The following is a 23,235-nucleotide window of genomic DNA, read 5'->3' as shown; positions in this document are numbered from 1 at the left end:
ATGTCATGGGGTAGGACTGGATAAGTCTGACTTCTTCCTACTCCATTCAAGCATGTACTAGGTATAAGCAAATTGATATTGGATTAGCATTTGTTGGATATGTGTAAAATTATGTGTGTTGATATATCAACTGTCTTTACATGCTTGAAAGAATAAATCAAATCAAATCAAATCAAAATCAAATATTGAATCATTGACTACTGCAACTATATGTAATCTACACACGCTTACTGTACTCTATTACATATCATGTAATGTAAGTTATGCTCTCACTTTGGACTCTCCAGCCTGCAAAAAGACAACACAGGCCACACAAGAGAAAATACTCCTGTGCATATTGGTCATTTGTTTAACATAAAAGCTCATGTCATGTATTAGGATGTCAAACCTGGTGTTAACATTGTAAAATAATACTCTCCAGACTGCACACGTGAGCCCACACCTGTCTCTTGGGCCTCAAGCATAGTTCTGTCAACACAAATACAGCAAAAATAGTTGCTTATAGTCTGGGAGAGCCAAAGCCGGTACACGCTGTAACAACGATCAATTTAACATTTCATTTCTCTTACCATGGGCAGTCCAGGAGCCCCAGCTACTGCCCTGAACTGTGAGGGGGGACACCGCTCATGTCCCCTCCCTGATCAATCTGCCTACATAATTCTCCTCATCCTTACAGTATTGCAATTAGTTCAATTTGTCCTCATTCAGCTAACAGGGTCATGAAGTCTTTATGGCACGTCTCATAGTCCAGTGCACACAAATAATGTCCTCAACATACAGCACTTGAGATCTTATCTGCCAATTTCTTCATGTAATCCTTCAGAACTTTATTAAACACATGAGAACAGCAGCACTCTGAAAAATGCAGAACACAGATCAGTCATATTAAACCACTTGATCTCAGGTGGAACATTTACCAGCAGTGTGTGTGAATTTAGAACTTCAGCTTGAAAATCCTCTATGACATCATTTAAAGATCTATGAGCTTTAATACACTGTATAGATCATGTACCAGTCAACACTTACTTTGTCAGCTTTCTTCACTAGCAAGATTGAAATATTACTGCATAAATTCTGACTCTAAAATCATTGAACCTAAATGTTCTGGCTCATAGTCTATATTTACCACTGTAACATATGGAACGCTGCTTTTCCCCTTTTTATCTCTACTACCACTACAGCCACCTGTTTCCCTGGGACAATGAGAGAAAATACTATCTGCCTGTACTTGACTCAGTCTTAAAATATTGAAGAGTGCAGTGAGATGGACACACAGGAAGTGATGCCTCTGACAAATCAACATTAATAAAGGTCATTCATATTTTAGCTAAATTTATAGGTTTCATCAACATCTCCAAGCCAATTATAGCAGTCATTAGGCTATATGCAGTGTCAACAGCCAAAAGTCACATTCCAGATATCAGCACTTCAACAGTTTTTTTTTTCCTCTGGAGATGCACATTAATGGAGGTTGAAAAAGTCAGAACGATTCACACTGTCCTTGTTGTTCCAGTGACTAATACTTAGGAGGGGGACCATGCCCCTGGTTTATAGGTACCCTTGACCTAGGGTTCCCCTGTTGACCCTGGGTAAATCTGCCATGAGACCACTCGGGACATTTGTGTCTTATATGTCCCAATTTCAAATAGTGAAAACAGTTTACTCTTCCTCCACTCCCTCCAGGAAACCTTCTTGTCCTCTGAGGTATTCTATCCCACCCCCCTGGCTGTATGTATATTACCTGGGGGGATGATGACAGCGGGCACTGCAGGTGGAGGGGATCTGGCTGGCTCCGCAGGATTCCCAACCACTTGCACAACCATTTGACTGGCTCATAAAACGGAAACAGGATTAGAAATTGAAAGGTGCTAATGTGGAATGATTATTCATAAATTTTGTAGTAGGTTGATACTGTAAAATTCAGAGTAACTGTTCCTGTAGACAGACCTTGCGTACCCGCAGTCTATTTGACAAATGCATACACAAAAACATACTTTACAGTTAAAATTATGGATTTAAAACATACCTACAGAAATCTTACTAGAAGCACTACTTTTTAAGTAAGTTTATAAGCTCCTCCAGCTTCATGGCAGTCTTAATGTCTCCCTGGATTTTAAGTCTGCCACTGGTGTAAGCAGTATATGGCTTTAGCCTGCCCTGGAACATTGCCAGAAGGTCACCATCACTTGTACTCAGTGTCACATCTGGCTCTTGGCACAAGGACCCTGCTCCGGCTGCACCGCTGCCTAAAGAACACACAAAGAGCAATGGAGACATTTCTTAAAAAGATTTCCTTGATTTATTTCAATGAAAATTATCATATTTATAGAATATGGTGCACATTCACCTTGGCTTAAATCTACATAGTAACTGTGATGCTGTCCATCTCCCATGCTGATGTTAAACTGGAAACAGGCCCCAACCTGGTGGACCAGATTTTCAGAAAGTAGGAACTTGACCCTGTCCAGCAGCTCTTCAACAGAACCTGATCTGGTCACATCAGTCTGAGGGGCACTGCTGAGCTCATCTGTAAACATTACACTATCCTCTGAGGAGAAAGAGGTATAGCTGTATTATATAGCATTATCATTATGGGTGCAGTTGTACAAAAGCAGCCCTGAGTGTGCAGCCATACCTTGTGGAGGCTGTGAATGCCCACTATGACTCAAAAAGTGCATGGCCAACTGCTGAATGGGGCCAGTAAGGCCTTCCAATCCAGGCACAGAGGGAGGCATTATGAGGGGCCCAGAAGGGCCTTCTTCAGGTGCTTTTATTAGAGAGCCCAAAGTAAGCTCTACCCTGTCCACCTCCAAACCCCAGGGCCGAGTCGTCTCATTTATGTCCATCTGCAGAGAGCAAAAAAAGATGTAAGTTTGACCTGACACCATGAAAAGCCAGCAGAGACAAGCTCCAGAGTAGTCTCACCCCAAGATATTCCCCCAGTTTAACTCTCTCAAGTTGGATCTCCCTGACAGTCTTCTTGACCAGGCTGTGGGTCAAAGCATTCTGTGCTGTCATTCTGGTTGAGGCATTCAAGTCCTGGACTGCCACCACTGACATGACAGGATTCCAAATCCTAAACTGAATGTCCGCTCCCACTGACAACACACCACCATCCCGGGTATTCACCTGCACACGTAGAAGAACATTTTATATTAAACATGACTGCTGAATTTACTCAGACCCACTTGTCATTTGATATTTGTTCCAGTTTAAAGAACACAAACACCTTTTCTTCATTCTTACAGAAGATATTGACTAAGAAATATTCACTAAGGCTGAATATACAAAGTCTGCAGCTAATATTAAGGCATGTTCAAATGCACTGCAGGAGGCTAAAACTTAAGAGTATCAATAAACATGTGATGTCACACACCGCTCAGATTTCTGCAAGTATCAGATTACTGTGTCCAGTTTCACATTGATCAACAGTGTAACAACACCGCCACCTGATGGACAACATAACACTTGCACAACTAAGAAAAATGTTTAATAAACAAAACGGTGGATAAGCAACCAAGAACCCTCAGCGACCACACGTGTAGTATAAGAATCACATATTCAGCTATTTGGAATTCTGTATAAAATCCCACTCTATGGGTCTGAAAGAAGTAGTTCTTAGCATCGTAATCAGTATCTAGATTTTATTAAATTTGTTCAGAGTTCAGGAATAAAAATTAATAAATCCTGATCTGCACTGCTGTTGTTTCAGTGTTTAATGAATTCAACAAATGATTTACCTGGCAAGGGGGGATGTTGAAAGCACGTGTGCGTAGGTCTACTTTCTGCCACTGGTCAATGAGGGGCAGCACAAGGACAATACCAGGGCCCTTTGGAGGGCAAACTCGACCCAAACGAAAAACTACAATCCTCTGGTAGTTAGGCACTGTCTGCACACAAAATCACAGATGGTTGTTTTGATTCTTAACCCGTGAATTGATATGCTGTGGGAAGAACTGCTGAAACAGTTTTAGCTTACTTTCAGTACAAACCACCCTGTTATAGGAAAGGTTACAAAGGTGCAGATGTAGACTAGGAAGATGACAATCAGGTTGCAGATCAACGACAGCCATCCTTGGGAGGTATCTGAAAGAAAAAAAAGAGTTTGTCTTAAAGATGTTTTCACTAAGTCAGTCATGGGGAAAACTAGGCTACTCAGCCTACAAAACAGTTGCATGATGTCTGTGGGGAGATTTCTATAGTCTGAGAAATTATACTACTCAAATTATATCACGAGTGACCTCAACCTCGCTCCGGAAACTAGGCTGGTTTCCGTATTAATATGTTACCTACCAGTGAAGTCGTTTTCAGAAACATTAGGGATGTAGTCAAATGAGAGTCCTTTGTGGTAGTTGGGCCGTGTAAAGCTGTCACTGTCTACAAACAAGCCAGGAGTCCTAGCAGTAGTGGAGTCCCTCTGAGGGAGCAGCTTATACGACCTGCTAAACATTATTTAACTAAATTAGTCGTTATTCATCGTATAAAAAACCTAAAATTGTTCATCGGTTGTCAGCCATAACTGCCCAGTTGAAATAAAGTTGTTACCGTTATTATTACAAACAGGACCCTTTAGCGCTTTATGCCAAGTAGCTTAAGTTTCTAGCAACGTCCGTGTTGTTAAGTCGCTGCAGTTCTTCTTCTTGGTGTTTACTGTCACCAGTAAATGTGCGCATTACTGCCACCCTTCGGTAATCTAACCTAATTGCAGGACAGGTCAGAGACCCAACCTGTTTAATGAAAGCTGCATTTTCGCCGTCATATGGTTATTGTATGCAAAATATCACATTTCAAAAATATATATTACTGTAAATGGAAATATGCGTCACACAGATAATTTACTGAGGTTTTCATATTGTATACATGAAATAAGGCATGATAAGTTAAAATGGTCTGTAGGCTAACAGCCACACAATATCAGCCTATATATCGTATGGATAATATGACCATCCATCCATCCATCCATTTTCCTCCGCTTATCCGGGACCGGGTCGCGGGGGCAGCAGTCTAAGCAAAGATGCCCAGACTTCCCTCTCTCCAGACACTTCCTCCAGCTCCTCCGGGGGAATGCCGCGGCGTTCCCAGGCCAGCCGAGAGACATAGTCCCTCCAGCGTGTCCTGGGTCTTCCCCGGGGCCTCCTCCCGGTGGGACATGCCCGGAACACCTCCCTAGGAAGGCGCCTAGGAGGCATCCGAAACAGATGCCCGAGCCACCTCAGCTGGCTCCTCTCGATGTGGAGGAGCAGCGGTTCTACGCTGAGCTCCTCCCAGGTGACCACAGCTCAGCTCCTTCTTCACCACGATGGACCGGTACATCGACCGCATTACTGCAGAAGCTGCACCGATACGCCTGTCAATCTCCCGTTCCATCCTTCCCTCACTCGTGAACAAGACCCCAAGATACTTGAACTCCTCCACTTGAGGCCCATCTGTAGCAGGGAGTCAACAGGTCAGACTGCCCTAGGAAATAAATAGTTAGCAGTCGGATTTAGTTCAGCATTTTGTTTAAATACATTTCTTACATTGTCTGTGGAGTGCAGGCATTTGTTGCAACTGATAGCTACAAGAGTCCTCCAGACAAGAAATGAGTCAGACTTGTCTTGTTACTATTTATAGTCTTAACTTGCAGGTTTTGCAGACAAGTTTTATTTATAAGCAAAGCAGGCATAATGCCCAGTACTTTATATGTTGAAGTTTAAGGAGCTGAGATTATTTGACAAAAAGATGTTTTTGAGTAAATGTACTTATTTGGTCTTTGAATTTTACCTTTTCCCCAAGATTTGGTGTGATCAGGTGAATCAAACTCAGGAATGACCCATATTCCCCATAGCCTGGCATATGAGATCACCCTTCTCACATTGGATTGTGTGTAGATGTGAGTCATCACATGGAAAGCCCCCCTGCATGTGAGCCAAAAGCCATTGTTCAGGGTGAACACAACTTAACAGTGTCTAGCAGCCTATATACAAATCTAGGAATAAAATAACTAAATATCTTATAAAAAGCACATAAAATGTTTGCAAGGCAAACTGTGAGCAAAGTTATTGTGCACATGACATGAGACGGCTTTTTTTAACAGCTCCCTTCACCCACAAGACATACTGTACCTTGGTGGAAAGGTCTGGAAAGGTGTGGCTCTGGTAAGGAAATGAGGGGTCATCAACAATGTGCCAATGAAACACACTGAACATACTGTTGGCCATTGCATCCTAACATGAAAACATTATGTTAATACCACTGATAAGTGTGGGCAGTCAAACAGAAGTTCAGAGTAGTTTATCTGATTATTACCAGAGCTATTAAATTAGCCCACACTGGTAAATAGTGACGTGAAGTATCCAACAAAATCCCCTTGTATTGAAACCCGGGAGAGTCTTCATTCTTAGTCTTGTTCACAAAAGACTAAAAAAATAAACAACCAGAAAAAAAAAATTGTGACTGGAATAATCCAACCCAAACATTAACCAAGTTCAGTAATATCATGAGATTGTGTATTCAAGAATTAACGACTTTAGGGCCCACATCAGTGTGGAAAACAATCTATAAAAATTACTGAGCCGAAATCATCTTGATGCACCAACTTACTGAAGGTTTCCAGACCTGTGCTTAAGCAGAAGATAACCATATACTTATACCGGTAAGTAAACGCTTGGCAGCATGAGAAATCAAGTGTAACTTTCTAAACAAGATTTGATTGTTAGCAATTGATCCATTTTTATACTTTTGATGATACATGTTCTTAATTCATTTTAAATGTTCTTCAAAAATGTACTGGCTATAATAACCTCTTACAGCACCCCACAGTTTCTGCATTCAGAGACGCTTGTCCTGCAGAGACACTCAGATTGTCTGGAATACAAATACGAACAAGTCAGACAAAGCATCAGACCTACTAGTTGTGACATTTACCCCTGCTGCTCTGGCTCAAATAAATGTGTTGATACTTACATTTCTCAGAAGAGTCCTCCTTTGGGTAACTCTCACAGTCATTATGATCAACACTGACCTCCGACATAAAAGGCGTATCCTTACTGAATTGCACAACACCATTTGCTGGTTGTTACAAAAGTGAAATAACGCAGTCATTACAGATGCTATGTTTACATTTTGTAGAAATAATAGCCTGTGCGCTTTCATTCTGATAATGTTATATTCATACTGCCTTAAGCTATAGTATTTTTGAAAACACAAACATGAAGTTTGTGCTACTCTGGTCCATTGTCATTGTGGGGTTTTAGACCAGGCAGGCCTACACTAGCTGACTAATGAGCTGCTGTCTCCACAAATCCCATTGATCTACTACTCGACAAACGGCATTCAAAACAAAAACTACAGTGAGCACTTTGCTCTACATTTTTGTGGATTCAAAATTTGGCCTTCAACATGTACAGAGTGTCTACACTAGCACTACAATGACTGTTAACAAATAGCACTATGGAAATTATGAAATATAGTGTTGTAGCAGTAAATTTAAATTTTCGGTCACAGTCACAGAAACACTTTGTGAATAGTTACCATTTTTGCTGGACCTTTGATCTTTTGTGGTTTACAATCTTACTTTCATTTTGCCATAGTCTTAATTCCACCTCACTTTCACCTACCAGATGGTATGGTATGGTCTGGGAAAATTTCAGCAAAATAGCTCTTGAATAGAGCATCCAAAACACAACATCCCTGCTGCATGGCTGACTGTCTTCTGTAACCAAAGTAGAAAACCCTTGGGTTCAGTGGATATCGCTCTGGTGAGGAGGTGAGAGCCTGTGGTAATGACCATACTCCCTCCACTGTGGGTAGACCAAGCTGGAGAATAATTAATAGCAGTAAATTAAAATTTGGATGAATGTATGGTCTAGAATCAGTCGCATACATGACTTACACAGTGTTCACTGGCACTAACTGAGCTGATTGTACCTGGGAGTATGAGTCATATGAGCAAGGTCACAAAGTGTGGGTGTTTTTCTTTTTTCATCAAAAGGTGACGTACATTGTTTAAACTGTTTATTTGTCCATGTGAACAATAAGTTATCCTCTGGGTTTCCTGGCCTATAGCAACTATCATTCACAGTTCTCATTATTAAATCACTGCAAAAATGTCTGAATCAATAACTGAAGCTGGTATAAGAAATGTTACTGTGAAATTTAATAAGCATGGCTTCATTGGGTGTTGGCTGATAAAATATGACAACGTTTTACAAATTAAAAACAATTAAGACGAATTATGAACAATATCATAATCGTATAGTTCGCCTACTCTTATTTTGCAACTGCTGGCCTTGCCTACATTTTATGAGTGGAACTGTTTTAATAACCAGTTAGCTGATAACGTTAGCTACAAGTGTTTAAATCGCACATTATTATTATTGTTAGTTTATTTCTTTTTTTTTTTAAATCAAATTTTTAAAAAGTTTTGTCAAAGACATACAATAATTTTTTGACATTGGACGTCACTGACGTAAGGCCGCCGTCAGTTGGTGACGCTGTGTCTCTTTGTTGGCTTAGCAGCGGCGACGTTTTGTTGTTATTTTCGCTGCAGCTGAAAAAGAGGCTGGGATAATTTTGGTTTTCGTATTGTTCCGCAATCAACATTTCACACGCTGTAGACCTATAGGTGTGCTTGTCACTAGCTGATAACCACCCTAGGAATGGACTCAGACGAGGGCTATAACTATGAATACGACGACGAAGAGGAGGAATGTAGCGAGGATAGCGCCGAAGAGGAGCCCGAGGACGACACCCTGGAGCTCGGAGAGGTGGAGTTGGTCGATCCCGTGGTGGCCGGTGGGGAACGAGACGAGTGCGGCGAGACTGGTGGAGGTGGCCATGGTCCGGGTGAGGAAGAGGAGGAAGACTACCGTTTCGAGGTTTTGACTGCGGAGCAGATCCTCCAGCATATGGTGGAGTGTATCCGGGAGGTCAACGAGGTCATCCAGGTAGGTATTTTGGTATGTCAGCGTCAGGAAAGACCGGGGTCCAAGCTTGGATGAAGCGTAGACAGGCCATGGGTGTTAGCTTAGCCGTTAGCGTCGTAGGAGTAGTTTACTTGCTGGAAGTTGCTAGTGTTAAATTGATAAGATTTACACAGCACTGAATATTTTTTTTCTTAATTTGTTTCTGTCTTGTGTGGGTAGTGTGTGAAATGAAAATATGGACAGTGTTCACTGTGGACATCAAAGTAGTTATTTCCACTATACGAATTTTGTTCCAGGAAGTAGTCTAATCCCTAATAAGAAGTTGGCAGCAACGTTTGCTAAGATAACGTTAGCTTGTAAGTAAGCTAGCTAGCTAGCTAAGTAGCCAACTGTAACCGCAAACCTAGCACCCCACTGGAAAAGCACCGCATATTTGGAACTTACTGCTAACTCACGCTAGACGAAAGTTGAAGTTCATCAACAAAGCACTTTAACTTTATCGTCACAAAATTTGTAAAATAACGTGACCCTGGATGTTATTTTAATGTTGATTTGGTCAGGGTTGGTTTAGTCATCGAATTAGTTAGCAAGTTAACGTTGTATGCTGTTACTTAATGTCAGCGAGTTATAGTGGTTTACACAAAGTTTGAATATATCCCTCGAAGACGTTATAATCTTGCAGCAGTTTAAGATTAAATTTCGGGGGTACCACATTAGAGTCTTTCGGTTTAGCGTTAACTTGGGCCTCCATTTCATTTCACTTAGCTTCACGTAGGTACAGAATGAAATGCAAAGTGGTCGTGATAGATTCGTCACTACATTTTTAGGACATAACGTTGCATTTTATATGTGTGTGAAAACAAGCCCCAAGACTAAAATAGGTATAATGTCTCCTCTTATGATACAGTACAACAGCATGGGAGTTGTTGGTACAGCAGAAACAAGTGACATGTTGATTCTCTTATAAATAGGATTACTAGTTAATTTGCAAGGTTTTGCAGCACTAACAAATAACTTTTAGAGAGTAAATTAATTTACCTGGTTTCTGACCTAAACCTTTTAGTGCTATTAGGATAGGTTACTGCAGCTGAATGTACTTTACATGTCTCTAGTGACTGTACCTTGCCTTGTCATGTCAAAAGTGACTGCTTTTGTCTAGCTTAGGGGCCAAGTTACAAAAGGCTGATGTCGAGCCTTCATACTGTCAAAGACTGCATAGCAAACTTCAGAAAAACTGGCATGAGCAAGGTCTCCAACCATACTGAGGTGTTTGTAATATTTTGCCTAAGTATTCAGAACATCTGTCACTATAAGTCAGGAGTATGAAATTGAATCAGTGACTTTGTCAGCCAAAAATGTGATCAGACAAGCTTCACGTAGATAGGATTTACTGCAGGGTTGTTAATTATACTGCATTAGTTTAAGCTAGGTGTACCTAATAAACAGACAGTATGTTCATTAATACATTGTGTCAGTATCATGATTTATTCTCAGGTATATTCTACTGCGCTATTTTGCCTGTTAATGATGATGTTTGCACATGTTGACAGCTGTAGTTGGAGAAATGATTGGGCTATTTTTAGTGGGGTTTACACAAATTACACAATCCTGCAGTTTAACATAATATATTTTTATAGTCCTACACTCATTGCCATCAAACATTTATTTGCATTTCCATAGTCATGTCATGAATTACCCTCTGATGTCTCAGCCCTGATTACATCAGGACAGAGTGAAGTAAGGAACAGTTAAATGGAGACAATTCCCCTGTCTAATCTTGTGACAGATGAGAACATACTCCATTGCTTTCCTTAAACAGTCAAACTATGATGTCCTCTACTTTTGCTACGTCGTCGTATTTCAAAATGGGCTTTAAAATGCTTCTACAAAATATATTTGTACTACACATATATACTTTGAATGATTTTTACATAAGTTGCATGCATCATCATACCCAGGTGTCCCGAGGAGTGGGGAGACACTTGAATGATTGTAACTGTAGTGACATTTAGTACACATCAGTGTAGTTACTTCAGTAGCCAGAAAAAAAGTTGCATTTATTTTATTTTATCACACAGCAGAAAGTTCTGGCACAAATTCATCCACTGTCAAGATGCACAGACAAGGGAAAAGCAAACTGGAAAGCAAAAAGTCCAGCAACACTTGCACTGTTTTGAGCAACTTCAGTAAGAAGACCAACGCTTTTCAGCATGAAGCCTTTGGCAGACCATGATGAAGGCGTCATATGGAATGGGATGTCTAGCAAAATGTATAAAATAGATTGTCAGTTATATAGTAAACCAACACAAACTTTTATTGGCCTGTTAGGATCAGTGAAAGTGGATTTCTGTGATTATTGCCCATGGAGTGGAGGAGCTTTAGAAAAGTTGGGTGATTGGTGTTCTTTCATATTCTACCACACTGCACGATGCCCACTGGCAAACAGCATTGACACTAATTAATCTTGTTATTCAAATTAATTTCACTACTAAAGTGCAGCATTGATGATTTACTTTTGTTCTTCTTTTCAGTTTGTGCAGATACCACCTATGATCACAATTTATTAGCATGAGTGTAATTGTAGCAAATCGTCACCTGGAGTGGAGTTTCTCTCTGCATGAACAGAGAACAAATGAGAACTAGCAAACAGAAAACCTGGAGTAGCTCAAGAGTGATAATTGAAACCAGGAGCTTCACATATTTATTTTGAGTAAGGGGTGTATTTGTGTTGTTTTAGAGCACAAAACCGGTGGGAGAAACATGGCTGTCATATCTCCACACTTTACTGTATAGAGTTATGGGTTTGTAGAATTAATGCCAAGGTGCACTAAAGCTGTTTTGGTATCCTGCTCCTTACTGACACACTTTAGTTTGGGTTTTTTTTTAATTTGTCAACCCTATGTACATCTGACAGAAGAGGGTATTACATAGTATTATGTTATGGTTTATTAGGGTGAGGCGACAGTGCGGTAGGTAGAGCAGTTGTCTCCCAACCAGAAGGTTGAAGGTTCGAATCTCAGTGCCTGCAGTCCACATGTCGAAGTGTCCTTGCCCTCAATGGTTAGAGCCATCAGTTGAGTTGGCGCCGCAGATGGCTGCCTCGGTTCTGTACCGGAAACAAATTCCTTGTGTGTAACATACTTGGCCAATAAAGGTGATTATCCTTATCCTATTACTGTAGGCTACATCATAAACAGCTGCCATTTTTCTTGCGAAAAGTCTACAGACAGCAAAAATCCAAAACTTGTATTTGGAAAGAACAGAAAAATTGGAAGTCCTCTTCAGTGCAATGCAATGAAAGAGCCCTGCAGTGAATGCCAGCTTTGTGAATTATTTTTTAAAAATGTGACATCTGATGGGACATGGTTAGTGTTGTTGCCTCACAGCAAGAAGGTTCTGCGTTTGAGCCCTAGCAGACCTGGTACCTTTCTGTGTGGTGTTCGCATGTTTTCCTTGTGCCTGTATGGATTTTCTGCGGATACTCCATCTTCCGCCCATAGTCCAAAGACATGTAACCTTGGTTGATTGGTGACTCTTAATTGCCCGTGAGAGTGTGTGGTTGTCTGTCTCTAAGTGTCAGCTTTGTGATAGACTGGTGACCTGTCCAGGGTGTACCCTGACTCTAGCCCAATGTCAACTGGGATTGGCTCCAAATATCTGAATTTCATATATTACCACTATGGTCCAATCTGTCTTAATCCATATCTAAAAATCCAGAATACTTAGTTGCCTGTTGTACCACAAAATTGATTTAAACTTGTAATAGGTGTAAAATTATGGAAAAATGTATATTAATTCAAAATTGAAGGTTTATTTTTGACCAACCATTTCTCATTTCTCTAGAATCCTGCAACAATAACACGCATCCTTCTCAGTCACTTCAACTGGGATAAAGAAAAGCTTATGGAAAGGTAACACTGCTTTATATTTTTTATTTGCCACCTTTAACTTGCCAGCCAGTACACGTTAGCTGAGAAGAGGGAGAGCTTCTGTCTTCATGCTTTTTTTAAAACTGATTTCTTTTCTTTTTTATTATCTCAATTTATACAGGTATTTTGATGGTAATCTGGACAAGCTTTTCTCTGAGTGTCATGTTATTAACCCCAGTAAGAAGCCTCGGATCCGTCCTCCAATCAACACTAGATCATCGGCACAAGACATGCCATGTCAGATTTGCTATCTGAACTTTCCCAACTCTGTAAGTCCCATAAAGACACTGTGTTGTTGCACTAGCAGATTGTGTGATCAGGTCTAAGTTGCTATGGGGTGGCTGTGGCTCATGAGGTAGGGCAGTCATCTCCTGACCAGCAAGTTGGTGGTTCAACTCCCGGTCTCCCTGCATGCCTAAGTGTCCCTGAGCAAGACACTGTGTGTGAATGGGTGAATGGTGTATGATCTTCTGTAAAGCGCTTTGGCCAGTGCAACACACTGTGAGAAAGCGCTATATAAAATACAGTCCATTTACCATTTTACAATAGGGATTTTGGCAAAAATTGTTGGACATTAGAATTGTCTTTGCTTAATGGAACAATGGAGATTTAAGGCATATTTTACCTTGTATAACTCAAGAGGCATGGACTAAAATTTTAATCGTGTGTAATAATGTGTATAAATTAATTCTCAACGACACTGGCTAAAAAGAGGACAAGTACTGTATCTATGATGAAGGACTAGGATTAATATTTTGTCATACCAACTACTGACACAACTAAACATCTCTGTTTGCCACCCATTCTCATTAATTAAACTCAGGATTCACTACTGTTCACTACAAAAGCACACATGCTTAGAAATCATGTAATGCCTTGTTTGGCTCATTTGAAATTAAATTATATACTTCTGTTTTACAGTATTTTACTGGCCTGGAGTGTGGACACAAATTCTGCATGCAGTGCTGGGGAGATTATCTGACTACCAAAATCATAGAAGAAGGAATGGGACAGGTACCCTCTAAGACCTGTTTAGAATATGAATCACTGATCAGTGTTAGTCTTTTAATAACTGTCTGATTAATGATTTGCTTTCTGTCTTGTTTTCTCAGACCATTTCTTGTCCTGCTCATAGTTGTGACATTTTGGTTGATGACAACACAGTCATGTGAGTATCTGTGCTTATGTTTGTTTTGATGTCTTGCATACTGGTCAGCAATGATCAGCATAAGTAGATGTGACTGACCCATTGCTGTGATGACAAACAGGACACAAAAATGATTGCTTTTGTTTTTATATTGTCTTATTTTTTTGTAAATTAAGTATACAGAGACATACAGTTGCTAACAAAGTACTTTCAAGGTAATTTTTGTCAGAAGATTATTTCACTGGATCTGCAATGTCAGAAAACATTGAATTCCTTAATTTATGCAACTTGATTATATGTTTCAAACTATTAGTAAAGAGCACAAACATAATTATTTCACAAAAATTACTTTGAGGAAAATTTATATCATTGCTCTTAAAAACATGTGCTTTCCTTATTAAGGGTAAATTGGAAGAATCTTTATCTGACAGTTCTGTTGTTGGACCACTGTTTTACTGCTTTACAGTGTTCAGCCTGTAGTGCAAAAATTACACCTCCATATTGAAAATATAGAGACTAATCTCTTATACCAGCTCACAGTAATTGTCTTAACCTACATTTTGATCTCTCCTGCTAGCAGGAGACCTAGCATTGTTTTCACTGATCCGTTTAGGGTGCAGCAGGCACAGAAACACATTTCTTTCACAGTGGCTAAATTTAATGTATTTAATTATCCAGCATATCCATTTACCAGTACCATTTTATTTCTAGCTACACGAAAAACATATTCCAAGTGCGATATCACACTTTAAAAACATGCTATCTTTAATGATGCATGCAACATGTTAGGCGGGCTCCATTATGAAGCTCTTAGTTAGTAGCCTGCACTTAAACTTATGTGTTGCTGGTAAATAGTTGTGTCAGCAACCAAATGATTATTTTGATTGTAATGTAAACTTAAAATATTACTTCACTGAGATGCTCAAGAAAATGTGAAATTCTGTGACTGTTGTTTATTTCTAGCTTTGTTGCTTGAACAATGTGCACTGAATATAAATAATTTGACATTTCCTATAGGCGCCTCATAACAGATTCAAAAGTGAAGTTGAAGTACCAGCATTTAATTACGAATAGTTTTGTAGAGGTAAGCTTTGGATCTTTTCTCTTTAATGATATATTCAAATGGTATATAAAACTTTGATTTATGATGTTGAGCTTTTAGGCCATTGTATATGCACTACTTGGAAGGGCACAGATCTTTTTAATTATGAGTTAATATTGTATTTCTCATTACTCCCTTTAAGTGTAATCGACTCTTAAAGTGGTGCCCTGCACCAGACTGCCATCATGTTGTCAAAGTCCAGTACCCAGATGCCAAGCCAGTGAGGTGCAAGTGTGGCCGTCAATTCTGGTAAGAGAGCTTGTTAAAAAAAAAAAAAAAAAAAATGGTGCATTAGTCTTTTGTGAACTGACTTATAATACTTGAATGTTGACCCTGTGAGTATTATATTTTATTTGAATTTGTCTTGTTATCCCTCCTGTTATTGCAGTTTCAACTGTGGAGAGAATTGGCATGATCCTGTCAAGTGTAAGGTAAGCCAACCTTTAGTAGTTTATGTCTTTAACAGAAATATTAAGCCATTACTCCAGCATGAGTGAAATTCTGTTATGAAAAACATTCAATGTCAATATGATAATTTCTTACCCCTGTTTTAATTCTTTTGTAGTGGCTGAGAAAATGGATTAAGAAATGTGACGATGACAGTGAAACCTCAAACTGGATTGCAGCAAATACTAAGGTATTGAATCAAAGTGGTGTGTTAGATTGGCACACTTGAATGGTTCATTATATGTATGGTATGTATATGTTGCCATTTGGCGACAAACAAATTTCAGTTGTGGAATTACTGATCATGCAGTCCGATCTTTTTAAGGTGAAAAACTGACATTTTAGACAAACATTTTAAATGAGATTCTCAAGCCATCAGGCCTACAATACTGGTTCTAGACTTAAAAGAAAACCTGCCCAAAAACATTCTAGACAGATTTGTGTTTTTTTTTTTTTTAAACAGCTTCTTAACTCTAAACACACTCTAAGCATTTTTACCCCGTCTCTTTTTCAGTCTTTAGTTTGAATTCGTTATTGCTTTTGTCCTATTGCCTTGAGCAGAGACTTACAAAAACCCATTATCCCCCTCTTGTGGCAGGAGTGTCCAAAATGCCATGTGACCATAGAGAAAGATGGAGGCTGCAATCACATGGTTTGTCGGAACCAGAACTGCAAAGCTGAGTTCTGTTGGGTCTGCCTGGGTCCATGGGAACCCCATGGGTCAGCCTGGTAAGAGCTAATGACTTATAAGCTGTGTCTCAATTCAGGATATGTATCCTTTGAAGGATGTGGTCTACATTGTAGTCTGCGAAGGCAGAACCATAAGTCAAACTGAAATGCGATGGTTTCTTTATTGAGGAGCCTTCAAAGGATGTGTCCCTTGAATTGGGACACAGCTATAGAATATATGACTTGTGCCATGTTGGAATATACTTTATATAGCTCTTTATTGATAGTGGTCACTTCATTTAAAACTTCAACCTTTAAATGTGTGGAGAGTTTGATTTTATGAGATGTATCTTCTGGTCACTTATATTAAATGAAAATTGTTATGCTATTTCAGGTACAACTGCAATCGCTACAATGAAGATGATGCCAAGGCAGCCAGAGATGCTCAAGAGGTAAGTGTAAGTGATACTCATTGATACATTTTAAACATCTGTATACTGATTTACTTTGCCAGATACACCACATAATGGCATAACAACAGTGTTACATTCAGGGGCAGCACCCTCCAAGTACTGTTTCCCTCCCACAGCACTGGGTAATGATACATGCATATTCAGACAAGAAATCTGAAAAAAGTATGTAATTTGATAAATACCACAATTCTTTAGCCGCCAACAGACATGCTGACTGATTTATAAAAAAAATTAATCCAGTCTGACTAATAAAACAAGTGATAGGACCTCATAGAAGAAGTTTATTCAAGAACTAGGGTTGCAACGGTATAAGAGTTTCACAGCATGATAATTTTTTCAGAAACTATTTTATACAGTATTACACAGTTACTATTATTATCAGTTACAATGACCCACAAAGGCAATAATACACAAGGGTTTTATGCTGGTTTATACACTTTAATTGCAAGTGACTGTGATAGTTGGTTGAGCTGGAATGAGAAGTGTAATTGCAGAGCTAGCTTGACCCAAAACAGTCAACAACATTCTAATAATAAACAGAATTATAAAAAGGATTAAAAAAACAGCACATACAGTGGATACAGAAAGTATCCACTGTATGTGCTATTCTTGGTTAATGGTCTGACCAAGGCCCTTTTGTCCCCTATTACTCACTTTGGGTGGCAGCAGATCTGTGAAGACTGTTGGGGGGTTCCAGATCTATGTGAGAATGATGGAGGCTGTCATGTTTTTGGGCACTTTAAGTCCTGTAGAAAATTTCTTGTATCCTTCCCCAGACCTGTGTCTTGTCTTGCAGGGCTGCTGCTACTTGTCTTCACGTCATGGCTTTGTTTTCACTCTGACACACACCATCAGCTTTTATAGACAGTTGTGTGCCTTTCCTAATTATATCCAATAAATGTAATTAAGCACAGGTGGACTCTAATCAAGCTGTACAAGCATCTCAAGGACTATTAATAAGGGTAGGATGCACCAGAACCCAATTACTAGTGTCATAACAAAGGGTCTCAATACTTACGTAAATGGGATATTTCAGTCCTTTATTTTTAATGAATTAACAAAACACTCCAAAAACTGTTTTCACTTTATCATTGTGAAGTATTGTATGTACACTGATGAGAAAAAAATTAAATTAATTTTAAGATGTCTGATACATAATAAAATGTGTAAAACTTCAAAGGGTCTGAATACTTTCTGAATCCACTGTAACATGTTGCACTGTATAACTAAAGCATGTTAGTTTTCACAAGTGGTAGAGGAAGTATTCACATCCACTGAAGTAAAAGCACTAATACCACACTGTAAAAGTACTATGTTACAAGTGAAAGTCCCACAATGAAAACATTGGCTATTATCAGAAATTATAGACTACTTTTAAGAGTAAAGTTGCTCCAAAAAAGGACAGAGGCATGGTGGCAGTTTTCTTAAGCTTTGGATTTTATTTTAAAACGTATCTTCAGGAGCAGGCAAGAATGCAAAAGAATAGTTTTAAAGTAAAACTGAGCGCTTGAGAAAAGCGCCACCATATCTGTGTCCTTTTCTGGAGTAACTTTACTCTTATATGTATCGAATATTAGTGGATCTCAGGTTTTGTCTTAGTTTTTTTTGTAGGCTACTTAAAATATTACAAGTAGAAATACTCAATGCAAAAAATGTCCCTTATGACTGTATTATTGTATCTTATATCATTACATTAATATTACTTATGCACTGATGTAAAAGCAGGATTTTACTCTTGTACTTGGTTGAGGTGGACAGCTGTCCCTGGTGGGCTAGTGGTTAAGGTGCAGCGCTCTCGCCGCTGCGACCCAGGTTCGAGTCAGGGTTGCGTCAGGAAGGGTATCTGGCGTAAAACACGTGCCACATGTCAACATGCGAGTCGTCAGTGTGACGACTCGCTGTGGCGACCCCCTAAAACGGGAAAAGCCCAAACTGACTTTCTTTCACTTGGTTGAGGTGGATATCTTTGGAGCTATTTTTTATCCAAGTGCAACTATTAATTAGTTTCATTATGGATTTATCTGATTATTTTGCTTTATTAACTGATTGATTAGTTTGTAAAAATTCTGAAAATAGTGAGAAATGCTGACAAACATATTCACTTATGTGTGCTGAGGAGGTTTGTGTATGGGTGAGATCTGGATCAGTGCGAGTCCTTGTGTAAGTCAGAGGTTAGCAAACGAAAAGACAACGCAAGTGTAAATGTGAGCAGGATGTGGAAAATTAATAGCACATGACCAATGTTTAAACGTTCACATTTTTTCAGTAGGGATTAAAGTTATAAATGGGGCACATACTTTGATCTGATTGTAGGGATGGTGCTCTAGAAGGTGTTTGCTTTTGGGATACCCATAGTAATCCTGCACTGCTGATTTTAAGTTATTTTTGGGGGTATGGAGATTGGAGATATCAGTCTCTCTCTCTCTCTCTCTGCCATTTCTGTCCTGCATATGCTACTGAAGGTCACTTCAGTGAGTCAGGGAGGAAAGGGGATGCACACGCATCCCCCCCCCCCACCTTCAGTGGTGGTAATAAGCGAATGCGCATGGTATGATAGCCAGCAATTTTTATATCATTGTATACCATGAAACTGGTATACTGCTGCAACCCTAGAAACATTGGTAACAGTACAGGAAATGCTGCTGTGGTGCTGATAGCAAATGTCTATTACACACTTGACAAATATGGTTAATTGTTGCACACCCAAAAATAGCATCTTGCCTGAAACACTTACAGAATACAAATGATACATTTCCATATATAGTATGTTTCTGGTGATCCAGGATTGAGTGAGTCTGAAGAGTTATTTCTTGTCAAGTAAAGGTTGAGCATGCTTGAGTTAAACCCAGTTCCATGCTGTGTGTGCAGCGCTCCAGGGCAGCCTTGCAAAGGTACCTGTTCTACTGCAATCGCTACATGAACCACATGCAGAGCCTGCGCTTTGAACACAAGCTCTATGCTCAGGTCAAGCAGAAGATGGAGGAGATGCAGCAACACAACATGTCCTGGATTGAGGTGCAGTTTTTAAAGAAGGCTGTGGATGTGCTGTGCCAGTGCCGCTCCACACTCATGTTCACTTACGTCTTTGCCTTCTACCTCAAGAAGAACAACCAGTCCATTATTTTTGAGGTATGATAAAAGGGAAAATGTTGGCTCAGATGTCATAAATGTAAGCAGGCGGTGCAAGACAGTAATTACAAAAATGAAGAAATAATTAAATAAAGAATTAATCATCATAATAGAACCGTGTTTAGTAACAGTGATTGTGGTGCTACATGCACTACACACAAAAAAGAAATTGCTCTAAAACCCCTGAACTAGATCTGCACCAAAATCATGTTGATTAATCATTAGGCTAAACTGTCTAAGGGCACATTTCAACTAACCTCAGTAGCAGACAAACAGGTGTCTGATATACATACATTTCTAACCGGTGTTGTAATATCAAACCTTTGCAACATGGTTATAAAAGCACTGAATAATCAATTATTAATATTAGCATTATTAAAATACTATAATGGCTTTTAAACACTTTTTTATAGCTCAACTGGTCTTATGTTTTTATATTGATTAATCAAACTCTCCAACAGTTGCATAGCCATTTATTATTATTACTTGGGAAAACAGCTATACAGTATTTCTACTTATGTTTTTATATACTTTTGCCCCTATATCAGTCTTGCAGATTACAACTTTCCACTGTTAAAAGGTTTCTTATAATTCCTCAAACCAGACTCAGATTACCAGGATATTTAAAATTGTTATTAATCATGAAACTACATTTTCACAAAAAGAACAAATTTTGTAACAAACCACATTTGGTTTGTTTTTTTCTTGCCAGAGGGAGCAGCACAGCACCATCTTACATCTTTTCTCATTCACATGTCCAGTCCGTTGACTGGTATGACTTGCTCCCTAAACTTCTCTTGAAATGGTTTTTCTTAGAAGGCAGATTATCCCAGGAAGTTCTGGCCTCATTCCCATTTATCTTTCCCCTCTCTGGCAGCAGATATGGTCGACTGACCAAGGCCAAATTACTCAGTTTATTGTTGGGAGGAGTGAATGAGACATTTCCTGTAATCTGAGCTGGTCCTTAAGGAGGATTTTACAAAGTTCAGGGGGCATTGATAACTGACATCACTGTCTTTGAATCTATGCTGTGACAAAGAATAATGTTTATCTTATTTTTGGTTCATCAGAACAACCAGGCAGACCTGGAAAATGCCACTGAGGTGCTGTCTGGCTACCTAGAGCGGGACATCTCCCAGGATTCCTTGCAGGATATCAAGCAGAAAGTACAAGATAAGTACAGGTCAGTGAAGGAAGAATCCTAATCTCTGCCTGCCAGTGTTTGTCTTCTTGGACTCACCACATTTCTCTTGTGTGTCTAGATACTGTGAGAGCAGGCGAAGAGTGCTGCTACAGCACGTGCATGAAGGCTATGAGAAGGACCTGTGGGAGTACATTGAGGATTGAGGATACGTCCCAATGCAACGGACTCTTGAGTATCTTGACAAACTAGAGCGCTGATGCAATTTAACAGGGCAGCACGGGCCTTCTGCCGCCTCTCCTTTGGCAAACCAACTACTTTTGCATCATTTTTTCCTGGATTTGTTTAACAAAATCTTCACAAAGTAAATTATATTTAAATAAAAAGTAGAGTAATAAAAAGAGTGTACTACAGTATTGTTAGCAACAGAAAGGAGTCTTGAGAAAGCAGAAAGTCCATCTTAAACAAATACATCCTTTTGGCTTGTATTGTAACATCTCCCCTGAACAATTTTCTTTTCCTCTGTTTTTTGCTTGTGAATCTTTTCTGTTTTGATTTTGACTTTTTGTTTTCCCATTAGTGTGAAAAAGTTTTCAACACAGCTTTAATTGTCCTGACCACGTCTGCAATATGTGGTGAGATCCTTGTCTGGGTGGTTGAATGTTGATTGCAAAGGGGCAGAGACATTTCAGGGGGGAAAAGAAGAAAAAGCATCAAAAAGAACAAAACAGCAAGTCTGTATTTTTCAATTTGTAAATAGTCCATATGCATGGAAAGAGCAAGAGTGGCACGTGTTTGCATAATTTTCAAATATTTATTCTTACCAATATTGAAAAAGGTGTACCTTTGCCATGTAGGTTGAGTCCGTTTACTTCCTCCATAGTGTGTGGGAGTTTGGAGGTCTTTGGCAATAAGGCATTCGCCCTATCATCCTCAGTCTCTTCAGAGCAATGCACAAGTTAGATCTTATCATTAACTCTAAATGGGGACTGACTGAATTTCTCTTACTTGCCAAGTAATCAGATAAAGGACTCAGTAAAGGTACTCGGCTGAATTAGAAAACCACAAGCAGGAAAAGTTCTACAGTTCAAAGGTGAGATTGAATGCACCGGCCCTGTGTCCCTCTATTCTAACCTTTTGCTATACCCTCGTAGTTTGTTTTTAGAAGTGTTTAACATTTAAGAACAGTACTAATTAATTGCGAGAGCCAAACTGAGTGACATTCACTCTTTTTTCTTTTTCTTTTTTCTCTCTCTCTTTCCTGACGTGGCTTGACGTCGCCCTCTTAAAGCTCAGCTTGCACCCTGGGGATTGAATGAGGGTAATAGAATGTACTGACAGCACAACTTTGTGGTGCTGCGAATTGGGCTGTATCACTGTCATACAGGGTCAGGCATTTGCGTCACTCTTGCGGGGAATACTTGAACAGCATGGGGCTGATGGTTGCTGCGTCTCTTTGAAGAGATGCCTTGCAGTGAGATTGAACATTTCTTTAAACCAAGATACACAGATGGACTTGCGCGATCCTTCGGCAGATGAGGAATATAGGGCAAAACTTTTAAAGGTTGTAGGATTGTTTTATAACGCTGTTATGCTTTTGCATTAAGGACTGTCTTTTTCACACATGGGTTGAGGTTGAGAATTCAACATTGAAATGTCAGTGCCCCTCCAGGTTTTTCATTGTTCTGTGTGGTGGTTGCTCTGGTTGTCAAGCTCTCTGCTTGTAAATGCTCATTCGTGTCTCTGCAATATTGCAGTCTCTATAAGATTGACTGGAGGGGACATGAATATACAGGCACTAATGCAAGTAAGAAGATGACACCAATGTGTCAGCCATTATTAAAACATCATTTGCCCTGATTTCAGATCTTTGGGGAATTCTCTCCCAAATGCTTCTTATGTGTTAAAACTTATTTTATCCTAGCAAATTATAAACTGTATTGTTTATTTGAATAAATGTCATGAGAAATCTCATTTTTTGGGAGTACTGTGTGAGTCATTAGAATAGGTTTAGTCTCAGTCATATTAATTCCCCAAACATCCATGATGCATTTTTGAGTTATATGTTTTGCAATGTAGTGTATTACAGACCTTGGCAGAGTTGTCTTCCAGAATGGTGTGGAATTAATTCAGTAACATTATTGAATAATTTTGGTTTTAGAGGAAAAAATTTACTTGCAGATTATAAAATAAAGATTAGCTGTTTGTTTGTATGATGTCACTTTTGGATTCATTTTGTCTTAAATCACAAGCCAATGATAAGTTGAATGGATAACAACAAAAGATGAGCTA

At 39.3% G+C, this 23,235-nt stretch overlaps 2 protein-coding genes and 1 pseudogene across 6 annotated transcripts; 1 reads left to right on the top strand and 2 right to left on the bottom strand.

The window, feature by feature from the left end:
* Positions 1-226: 226 nt before the first annotated feature.
* stoml1 (stomatin (EPB72)-like 1) lies at positions 227-4,655 on the bottom strand. 3 transcript variants are annotated; one of them, XM_020619418.1, is made up of 8 exons: positions 4,294-4,654; positions 3,980-4,086; positions 3,741-3,890; positions 2,926-3,129; positions 2,636-2,846; positions 2,348-2,548; positions 2,027-2,246; positions 229-1,827 (listed from the first exon to the last, which is right to left on the bottom strand). In XM_020619418.1, exons 1-7 carry the CDS (start codon positions 4,448-4,450, stop codon positions 2,050-2,052), a joined length of 1,227 nt encoding a protein of 408 aa, XP_020475074.1. In that variant the 5' UTR covers positions 4,451-4,654; the 3' UTR covers positions 229-1,827; positions 2,027-2,049. The 3 variants fall into 3 exon arrangements, with proteins under 3 accessions (XP_020475075.1, XP_020475073.1, XP_020475074.1); XM_020619419.1 differs by having other exon boundaries at positions 227-2,246; positions 2,348-2,527; positions 4,294-4,655; XM_020619417.1 differs by having other exon boundaries at positions 228-2,246.
* Positions 4,654-7,012, bottom strand: LOC109971248 (beta-hexosaminidase subunit beta-like; annotated as a pseudogene).
* Positions 7,013-8,442: 1,430 nt separating this feature from the next.
* On the top strand, positions 8,443-22,917 carry arih1 (ariadne ubiquitin-conjugating enzyme E2 binding protein homolog 1 (Drosophila)). 3 transcript variants are annotated; one of them, XM_020619355.1, is made up of 14 exons: positions 8,443-8,927; positions 12,750-12,817; positions 12,957-13,104; positions 13,757-13,849; positions 13,948-14,003; positions 15,000-15,066; positions 15,227-15,333; positions 15,473-15,515; positions 15,650-15,721; positions 16,130-16,260; positions 16,595-16,652; positions 19,638-19,802; positions 20,873-20,985; positions 21,065-22,917. In XM_020619355.1, exons 1-14 carry the CDS (start codon positions 8,640-8,642, stop codon positions 21,147-21,149), a joined length of 1,494 nt encoding a protein of 497 aa, XP_020475011.1. In that variant the 5' UTR covers positions 8,443-8,639; the 3' UTR covers positions 21,150-22,917. The 3 variants fall into 3 exon arrangements, with proteins under 3 accessions (XP_020475011.1, XP_020475010.1, XP_020475009.1); XM_020619354.1 differs by having other exon boundaries at positions 19,542-19,802; XM_020619353.1 differs by having other exon boundaries at positions 16,595-16,658; positions 19,542-19,802.
* The last annotated feature ends 318 nt before the right edge of the window (positions 22,918-23,235 follow it).

This window comes from Monopterus albus, unplaced genomic scaffold (assembly GCF_001952655.1).
Source record: "Monopterus albus unplaced genomic scaffold, M_albus_1.0 scaffold218.1, whole genome shotgun sequence".
In the NCBI taxonomy this organism is placed as follows: Eukaryota; Metazoa; Chordata; class Actinopteri; order Synbranchiformes; family Synbranchidae; genus Monopterus; species Monopterus albus.
The sequence above is the reverse complement of the archived record's forward strand: the minus strand, read 5'-3'. Positions and strand labels throughout refer to the sequence as shown.

Excerpts from the sequence above, each read along its gene's own strand:
- stoml1 (XM_020619417.1), bottom strand. The coding sequence starts at position 4,450 with ATGTTTAGCAGGTCGTATAAGCTGCTCCCTCAGAGGGACTCCACTACT. Across the intron at positions 3,891-3,979 it reads CAGGGTGGTTTGTACTGAAA|ACAGTGCCTAACTACCAGAG; the intron begins GTAAGCTAAAAC and ends TTTTGTGTGCAG. Across the intron at positions 3,130-3,740 it reads TCAACATCCCCCCTTGCCAG|GTGAATACCCGGGATGGTGG; the intron begins GTAAATCATTTG and ends CTACGTGTGCAG.
- arih1 (XM_020619353.1), top strand. The coding sequence starts at position 8,640 with ATGGACTCAGACGAGGGCTATAACTATGAATACGACGACGAAGAGGAG. Across the intron at positions 12,818-12,956 it reads AAAGAAAAGCTTATGGAAAG|GTATTTTGATGGTAATCTGG; the intron begins GTAACACTGCTT and ends CAATTTATACAG. Across the intron at positions 14,004-14,999 it reads GTTGATGACAACACAGTCAT|GCGCCTCATAACAGATTCAA; the intron begins GTGAGTATCTGT and ends CATTTCCTATAG.